The 9,480-nt window shown below is 41.1% G+C and overlaps 1 protein-coding gene across 2 annotated transcripts; it reads right to left on the bottom strand.

The window, feature by feature from the left end:
- Positions 1 to 2,001: 2,001 nt before the first annotated feature.
- zgc:92664 (uncharacterized protein LOC436695 homolog) lies at positions 2,002 to 7,438 on the bottom strand. Of its 2 annotated transcripts, none has more exons than XM_041782449.1 (5): positions 7,370 to 7,438; positions 5,734 to 5,828; positions 5,231 to 5,451; positions 3,209 to 3,313; positions 2,002 to 2,454 (listed from the first exon to the last, which is right to left on the bottom strand). In XM_041782449.1, exons 2-5 carry the CDS (start codon positions 5,769 to 5,771, stop codon positions 2,390 to 2,392), a joined length of 429 nt encoding a protein of 142 aa, XP_041638383.1. In that variant the 5' UTR covers positions 5,772 to 5,828; positions 7,370 to 7,438; the 3' UTR covers positions 2,002 to 2,389. The 2 variants fall into 2 exon arrangements, with proteins under 2 accessions (XP_041638383.1, XP_041638382.1); XM_041782448.1 differs by having other exon boundaries at positions 7,057 to 7,424.
- Positions 7,439 to 9,480: the final 2,042 nt, after the last annotated feature.

The raw sequence follows: 9,480 nt of genomic DNA, 5'->3' as shown, positions 1-9,480 counted from the left end.
TTATTCTGCCTATTTCTGTCCCTTTGTGCCACTCCACAACCCATTTTTGCTACTCTCTAACCCCTTTTCACCACTTTATCTGGTCATTTTTGCAGCACTTCTGCCAACCTTAACCCCTTTTTAAAGATCTACTCATTATGACAGTAAATTTCAGTAAAAACAAATCAAATGTCCAGTCATTCTAAAAGTGTTTCAATATTAATTGTTTTGGGGGTGGATTTAACAGCTGCAGACATTAAAAGCCAAAAAATACTCTTTCAACCACAATATCTTCTTTTCCTTTTTAAAGATCTTCTGGGGGCCAGGCAGGAAGCTTTGTGGGCCTGATACAGCCCCTGGGCCACCAGTTGATTATCAGTGGTCTAGGGTGTCCTGGTTCTGGTTGAATGAAGGGGTAGGGTGAAGGTCTAGGGTGTCCTGGTTCTGGTTGAATGGAGGGGTAGGGTGAAGGTCTAGGGTGTTCTGGGTCTGGTTGAATGGAGGGGTAGGGTGAAGGTCTAGGGTGTTCTGGGTCTGGTTGAATGGAGGGGTAGGGTGAAGGTCTAGGGTGTTCTGGGTCTGGTTGAATGGAGGGGTAGGGTGAAGGTCTAGGGTGTTCTGGGTCTGGTTGAATGGAGGGGTAGGGTGAAGGTCTAGGGTGTTCTGGGTCTGGTTGAATGGAGGGGTAGGGTGAAGGTCTAGGGTGTTCTGGGTCTGGTTGAATGGAGGGGTAGGGTGAAGGTCTAGGGTGTTCTGGGTCTGGTTGAATGGAGGGGTAGGGTGAAGGTCTAGGGTGTTCTGGGTCTGGTTGAATGGAGGGGTAGGGTGAGGGTCTAGGGTGTTCTGGGTCTGGTTGAATGGAGGGGTAGGGTGAAGGTCTAGGGTGTTCTGGGTCTGGTTGAATGGAGGGGTAGGGTGAAGGTCTAGGGTGTTCTGGGTCTGGTTGAATGGAGGGGTAGGTTGAAGGTCTAGGGTGTCCTGGTTCTGGTTGAATGGAGGGGTAAAGTGAAGGTCTAGGGTGTTCTGGGTCTGGTTGAATGGAGGGGTAGGGTGAAGGTCTAAGGTGTTCTGGGTCTGGTTGAATGGAGGGGTAGGGTGAAGGTCTAGGGTGTTCTGGGTCTGGTTGAATGGAGGGGTAGGGTGAAGGTCTAGGGTGTTCTGGTTCTGGTTGAATGGAGGGGTAAGGTGAAGGTCTAGGGTGTTCTGGGTCTGGTTGAATTGAGGGGTAGGGTGAAGGTCTAGGGTGTTCTGGGTCTGGTTGAATGGAGGGGTAGGGTGAGGGTCTAGAGTGTCCTGGTTCTGGTTGAATGGAGGGGTAGGGTGAGGGTCTAGAGTGTCCTGGTTCTGGTTGAATGGAGGGGTAGGGTGAGGGTCTAGAGTGTCCTGGTTCTGGTTGAATGGAGGGGTAGGGTGAAGGTCTAGGGTGTTCTGGTTCTGGTTGAATGGAGGGGTAAGGTGAAGGTCTAGGGTGTTCTGGTTCTGGCTGAATGGAGGGGTAGGATGAGGGTCTAGAGTGTCCTGGTTCTGGTTGAATGGAGGGGTAAGGTGAAGGTCTAGGGTGTTCTGGTTCTGGTTGAATGGAGGGGTAAGGTGAAGGTCTAGGGTGTTCTGGTTCTGGCTGAATGGAGGGGTAGGATGAGGGTCTAGAGTGTCCTGGTTCTGGTTGAATGGAGGGGTAGGGTGAAGGTCTAGAGTGTCCTGGTTCTGGTTGAATGGAGGGGTAGGGTGAAGGTCTAGAGTGTCCTGGTTCTGGTTGAATGGAGGGGTAAGGTGAAGGTCTAGGGTGTTCTGGTTCTGGCTGAATGGAGGGGTAGGGTGAGGGTCTAGAGTGTCCTGGTTCTGGTTGAATGGAGGGGTAGGGTGAAGGTCGATGCTGTCAATGGCATATGAGGAACTAGAAGGGTCATCACATTTCATAGCAGCAGATTTCACCACTACACCGTTAAGTCTGTTTAGAGTGAGCACAGGAAAGCTCTAAAAAGGACTAGGCCAAAGATGAAGACTGAGGAAACATCAGACCACTGACAATGAAACAAAGTTTTTAATTGTAAATCCACACATTGACTGATCTATTTCCTGCTGATGCTTCTGTTGGTCTAACACCAAACAGATCATCACACCAAAGAGAACCAGGGTCAGAATCTCCAATATTCACAGATTTAAAGAGTCTCTCTTCTCCACAGTCTCCTGGTGAGTTACACAAGAGATTCTAGTTTTAATGTGCCCAAAGATTTCTAATGTTTTTGTTTTCCTACAAAATAAAAGTCTTTGAAAGAGAATAACAAAATAAAATCAGCAGAAAAATAGAAATAAAGTGATCCAGATGGTGCCAACGAGTCTCAGTGGATCCAACAGTTCTTCAGATGTAAAGACTCTAATTTTGGAGAAGTTGACCTCAGGAAGTGAGGGGTCAGCGTGAGAGCAGTGGGAGGTCACCGGGGTTCATGATGAGACTAGAGTCCAGGTTCAGGTTATCTGCAGTTAGAACAGAGAGAGTATTGATCAGTAGAACCAATCAGATCAATCAGTGATGTTCATGATGAGACTAGAGTCCAGGTTCAGGTTATCTACAGTTAGAACAGAGAGAGTATTGATCAGTAGAACCGATCAGATCAATCAGTGATGTTCATGATGAGACTAGAGTCCAGGTTCAGGTTATCTACAGTTAGAACAGAGAGAGTATTGATCAGTAGAACCAATCAGATCAATCAGTGATGTTCATGATGAGACTAGAGTCCAGGTTCAGGTTATCTACAGTTAGAACAGAGAGTATTGATCAGTAGAACCAATCAGATCAATCAGTGATGTTCATGATGAGACTAGAGTCCAGTTTCAGTTTATCTACAGTTAGAACATAGTGAGTATTGATCAGTAGAACCAATCAGATCAATCAGTGATGTTCATGATGAGACTAGAGTCCAGGTTCAGGTTATCTACAGTTAGAACAGAGAGAGTATTGATCAGTAGAACCGATCAGATCAATCAGTGATGTTCATGATGAGACTAGAGTCCAGGTTCAGGTTATCTACAGTTAGAACAGAGAGAGTATTGATCAGTAGAACCGATCAGATCAATCAGTGATCATACAGCGGTGTAAAGCCCTGTTTACTGTCAGGTTCCTCGCGCTGAGTCTAACAGAGCGGATTCTGACATCATGCAGAATAATTTAATCCACCACAGAGGAATAAACCACTGCAGAGCCAGCATTAAAACAGGAATGTAGTCTGACCTTGGTCAAAGTTCAGTTTTTTGGAGTTTGATCCATCTCCGAGTCCCTCGATGTCGACCAGGTCACTGTTCACGTCCGAGTCATTCAGAGCGCTCAGAGTCACATCTAGACAGGTAAACAGTCATTTCAGATCTTTAGATACACGTTCAGGAGGCTTCTGGTGATATTTAAGGACAGATGGAGATACACATGATAAAGAAGTCCCTGTATGTAAATATGAGGCCTTCACCTTTACCTCTCCTTAATCAGAGAGATTTAAATGTTGGAGACAGCTGTCCAGAGTCCACTGAACTTTATGGAATTTACTGGAGAAGTTCTCAGATTATGTAATGAATAATTTTGGGGTTTTCATGGAAATTTTGGAGAACATTTTGGAGTTTCATTGGAGGTAAAGGGTGAAATGAGCTTCAAAAAGTTTTGACATTTCCATGGGAATTCTGGGAATATGTATTGAAATGTATTAAGAAATGGAAATTTGGGAAATGAATTTCTGAAAGTAGATTTTATTTGAATTTCTCAGGGGGAATTTGTGTTCAAATATTTCTGTATTTTCATTGAAATTTTGAGGAAACATTTGTTAATTTAAGGAAATTTTGGGTTTGTTTCCTTTAATATTTTCAGGAATTTTCATGGATTGTCAGTGAAATTTTTGGGGATATTTTCAAGCAAGGAAGTTTTGGAGAATATTTTGTACAGTTCATGAAAGTTTGGGGTGAAATTTGCTTCCTTTTTTGAGCATTTGCATGGGAATGTTTGGGATATGGATTTTTTTTCTTTCATCTTCAGGATTTGTTGTGGGAAATTGACACAGAATATAAGGTATTTCATATTCTATTGGCACATTTTGTGGAATTTGTTCAGATAATTTGGGAAATTTTCAAACATTTTCATAAAATTTTGGTGATATGTTTGAAAATTTTGGAGAGTTTCCTTGGTGTTTTGGGGCAAATGTGCTTCAGATTTTTCTGGAATTTTTGGAACTTGTTCAGATTTTTTTAAGAAATAGAAATTTGGGAAATGACTTTTCTAATAGGGGATTTGTGCTAAAAATATTCACTTGAGTTCATCCAAATTTGGTATATTTGTTTGTAAATTTAGGGGAATTTGGGGTTGTGTCCTTTGACCTTTGAAGGAATTTTCATGGATTTTTAGGGGAATTTGGGGGTTGTGTCCTTTGACCTTTGAAGGAATTTTCATGGATTTTTAGGGGAATTTGGGGTTGTGTCCTTTGACCTTTGAAGGAATTTTCATGGATTTTTAGGGGAATTTGTTATGATATATTTGTAAATTTGGGAAAGGTTTAAGCTTTTCATGGAAAATTTTGGAGAATATTTTGGAAAGTTTCATCGGAGGTGTTGAGTGGAGTTTGCTTCAGTAATTTTGGCATTCCAAAACCTTTGGGGAATTTGTTTTGAAACTTGAAATTTTTTCAAGAAATAGAAATGAGGGGAAATGATTTTCTAACAGGATGTTTGATTTGACCTTTTGGCTATTTGAAATTGAATGAAATATTCTGGGGTTTTTTGTTTGTTTGTTCTTTAATAGAAATCTGTTTTAAAGATTTGTAGGTTGTGTCAAATTTCAGCAATTTTCATGAAATTTTTGGAGGTTTGTTTTTTTTTTTGTTTTTTTTTATGTTTTAGGGAATTAGCCATAATTTTTCGTGGAATTGTGGGTAATGTATTTACACATTTTAGGGCATTTGCTTGAATGTTTTCAGGAATTTACGTGGAACAGCTGACCAACAGGCCAACCCCCGGCCTAAACATCTGCTCTATAACTGATCAAGGTCTGGATTTTGTGCAGAAACAGGACCTTCAGGAGACTGTGGGCATCATTTTTGGTCAGACAAGGCTAAGCTTTAAACTGATCAGGTCCTACCGATGCCAAAGAAGAGGACGAAACTTAAAATGTATGTGGAACCAGAGGTCTCAGGTTTTAGGAGGATATGAATGATGTGGTCCAGATGAGACTCTGGAGTGATAAATGTAGACTACGTCCTTCAGGATCGTTCTGACTGACCTGCAGTCTTCTGTTTCTTCAGCGCTGGCTGACTGCTGCTGTTGTTGGGGGGGCTCTGTAGACCGGAGGTCATCACCACTTTAGCCGTGGGGACAGAGACCACAGTCGGCGTTCCCAGCGTTCCAGCAGCTGGAGTTTTTTTAACAGACTTCTTGGGTCCTTCAGAGGGCGGAGCTCCGTCCTCATACAGCTTTCTCTTCACCGTGCTCTTCGTCTGACCGCTACACGGACGGAAAGGAGATAAAGATGGCGTTAAAAGACAGGGCTGGAATGTTTTATCAGCTTCAGTGGCATCTTTAAAGGGGAGGATGGGATGTTGGTGACGCTGGGGATGTTGGGGCCTTTTCCCTCCATTTTTGCCAAATAGTCGGCCATAGTTGGGTGGAAGCCTCACTCCTGGAAGGTCCCACCCACTTTTCCAAAGGTCACCAACACAGGAAGGTCAACATAAGAGAACGATGGTTCATATGTCTGTCAGTCCTGTAATGCTCAGTGTTGGTTACCCTGCAGGACTGGAGTCTGCCACCGGGTGGAGCTGCATGGTGAGCTCTCCTAGTTTAGTGAAGGCGGCTCCCGCTGCTGAGAAGATCTCTCCAACCTGAATGAACACAGATGAGTAATAACCAGTCAGCAGCCTCTGTTAATAATAAATGAAGCCTAACCTGCAGGTCTTTGACTCTTCACTACAGGCTGTCTAGAACAGGGGTTCTGAACCTTTTCAGCCCGCGACCCCCAAAATAAGCCAGAGACCGGGGCCCCCCCTGTCCCTGAAGGTGGCTGAACAGCCATGAACATTCAAGAACAGTCATGTGGAGACAAGGCCGTCCATGAGGGGAGGTCTCTGGGATCCAGCCAAACCGCGGCCCATGGAGGTCAGTAAAACCATGGTCCATTGTGAAGTTAAGCTGTGATATTTATATTTAACCTGAATAATAACCACTTAAGCCCTCTTAAAAGTGTAAATCCCTCTGTTAAAAACAAAATTAAAATACATTAAAAATAGCTAAAATTAGTTAATAATGGCAAGACATGGTGGGAAAGGTGGTGAAATTAGATTTTACAAGTAGCACATATGGGTAAGAAATGCCAAAAATTCAATAAAGGTGGCAAAAAATTAACCAAAATGGGTTAAAGTGGCGAAAATGGGCATATTTAATGGTAAAAGGTGCTTCAAAAGTGGATGAAATGGCGTTAAAGTGGCAAAAATAGGTGGAAATGTGGTGACATGGGATGAAAACTGATCTAAACTGGCAAAAAGGGTTAGCAGAGACAGAAAATAGTCAGAAACTGGCAAAAACAGGCTTTTAAAATGGTGAAATTTGACTTAAAGAGTGGTTGAAGGGGTTAACAGTGGCAATAATGTGTCAACAGAGCCAACAACAGGCAGAGTGGCAAGATTTGGTTTAAAAGTGGCAAAAACAGGCAGAAATAAGTGGACAAGGTTTAAAATGGACAAAAAGGGGTTTAAGTTGCAGAAACATGTCAGAGTTGGCAAAAATGGTGGGGAAAATTGATAAAAATGAGTTACTACAAAGCAAAATAGGTGTAAAGCGGCAACAGTGTCATTGAAAAATGTTCCTAGTTTGTTAAGGTATCTGGAGACCACCAACGGGGTCCCGAGCCCAACGTTGAGAACCCCTGCTTTAGAGGAAATATAGTTTCTAGAAACACGGACTGAAATAACGTAGAGTTTAATCATGAACCAGATCAGAGCATCAATAATTCCCATTAGACCTCCGATCAGTATAAAACACTAGGAATCAATCTCTATGAACAATGACAGTATTAAATCAGCTTAGCGCGGAATAGCACAGGATTTGACTTACTTTAGTAGAAGCTGAGGTCATCCTGGTGGTCTTTGTTAGTGATATTTACTCCTTTAAATCCTCATACTTTAAATGTCCTTCATAGTTTAATCCTTTATATTCTAAATGTCCATGTTTTTGAACCACGTCGATGCTAACAGCGGAGCTAGCTGATGTTATCAGTATCAGTTTATCTCTAACTGTAGTTTTATATTTGTGTTTTTATAGTCCAGATCCTGTTCCCGTGTTTAACCCGGATCAGTCTGATTTATAATCTTAGTAAAGTTAAACAAACAGAGAGTTAGATCAGGTCTATCAGCCTAGGTTAGCCTACCTTAGCCACATTAGCTCTGGGTAGCTCTAACAGCAGTCAATACAGCGGTGCTGCATTCAAGTATCCTCGGAATCCCGAGCTCTGTTTGAAAAACACGATGGTAAGTAAAATCATAAGAGCAGTTAAGGAATTAGTTATTTAAGAAGGCAGTCTAATCCGGAGTGACTCCTTCATATCAGAACAGAGATAATGAATTTTAAATATTTTAGACAGCAGACACTGTCACATCACCGAAGGAGCCGTTTGTTTACTCAATGATTTGATTTCATCCGACAGCTTTGAAGTGGTGCACTGTCACGGATCTCGATGATAAAGATTGATCAGACACAGGATTTATTAACGGGATATAAACTAAGTAAAAAAAAAAATACACCAGATGGAAATAATCACTATTAATGGAGACCCAGAACGATGAAGGTCCATGATTAGTGGTTCATTAGTTTAATCACTATTAATGGAGACCCAGAACGATGAAGGTCCATGATTAGTGGTTCATTAGTTTAATCACTATTAATGGAGACTCAGAACGATGAAGGTCCATGATTAGTGGTTCATTAGTTTAATCACTATTAATGGAGACCCAGAACGATGAAGGTCCATGATTAGTGGTTCATTAGTTTAATCACTATTAATGGAGACCCAGAACGATGAAGGTCCATGATTAGTGGTTCATTAGTTTAATCACTATTAATGGAGACCCAGAACGATGAAGGTCCATGATTAGTGGTTCATTAGTTTAATCACTATTAATGGTGAACTCAGAACGATGAAGGTCCATGATTAGTGGTTCATTAGTTTAATCACTATTAATGGAGACCAAGTACGATGAAGGTCCCTGATTAGTGGTTCATTAGTTTAATCACTATTAATGGAGACCCAGAACGATGAAGGTCCATGATTAGTGGTTCATTAGTTTAATCACTATTAATGGAGACCCAGAACGATGAAGGTCCATGATTAGTGGTTCATTAGTTTAATCACTATTAATGGAGACCCAGAACGATGAAGGTCCATGATTAGTGGGTCATTAGTTTAATCACTATTAATGGAGAACTCAGAACGATGAAGGTCCATGATTAGTGGTTCATTAGTTTAATCACTATTAATGGTGAACTCAGAACGATGAAGGTCCATGATTAGTGGTTCATTAGTTTAATCACTATTAATGGTGAACTCAGAACGATGAAGGTCCATGATTAGTGGTTAATTAGTTTAATCACTATTAATGGAGAACTCAGAACGATGAAGGTCCATGATTAGTGGTTAATTAGTTTAATCACTATTAATGGTGAACTCAGAACGATGAAGGTCCATGATTAGTGGTTCATTAGTTTAATCACTATTAATGGTGAACTCAGAACGATGAAGGTCCATGATTAGTGGTTCATTAGTTTAATCACTATTAATGGTGAACTCAGAACGATGAGGGTCCATGACTAGTGGTTCATTAGTTTAATCACTATTAATGGTGAACTCAGAACGATGAAGGTCCATGATTAGTGGTTCATTAGTTTAATCACTATTAATGGAGACCCAGAACGATGAAGGTCCATGATTAGTGGTTCATTAGTTTAATCACTATTAATGGTGAACTCAGAACGATGAAGGTCCATGATTAGTGGTTCATTAGTTTAATCACTATTAATGGAGACCCAGAACGATGAAGGTCCATGATTAGTGGTTCATTAGTTTAATCACTATTAATGGTGAACTCAGAACGATGAAGGTCCATGATTAGTGGTTCATTAGTTTAATCACTATTAATGGAGAACTCAGAACGATGAAGGTCCATGATTAGTGGTTCATTAGTTTAATCACTATTAATGGTGAACTCAGAACGATGAAGGTCCATGATTAGTGGTTCATTAGTTTAATCACTATTAATGGTGAACTCAGAACGATGAAGGTCCATGATTAGTGGTTCATTAGTTTAATCACTATTAATGGAGAACTCAGAACGATGAAGGTCCATGATTAGTGGGTCATTAGTTTAATCACTATTAATGGAGAACTCAGAACGATGAAGGTCCATGATTAGTGGTTCATTAGTTTAATCACTATTAATGGTGAACTCAGAACGATGAAGGTCCATGATTAGTGGTTCATTAGTT

Source organism: Cheilinus undulatus, unplaced genomic scaffold, assembly GCF_018320785.1.
Source record: "Cheilinus undulatus unplaced genomic scaffold, ASM1832078v1 Contig16, whole genome shotgun sequence".
Taxonomy (NCBI): domain Eukaryota; kingdom Metazoa; phylum Chordata; class Actinopteri; order Labriformes; family Labridae; genus Cheilinus; species Cheilinus undulatus.
This window is presented reverse-complemented; position numbering and strand designations above follow the sequence as displayed.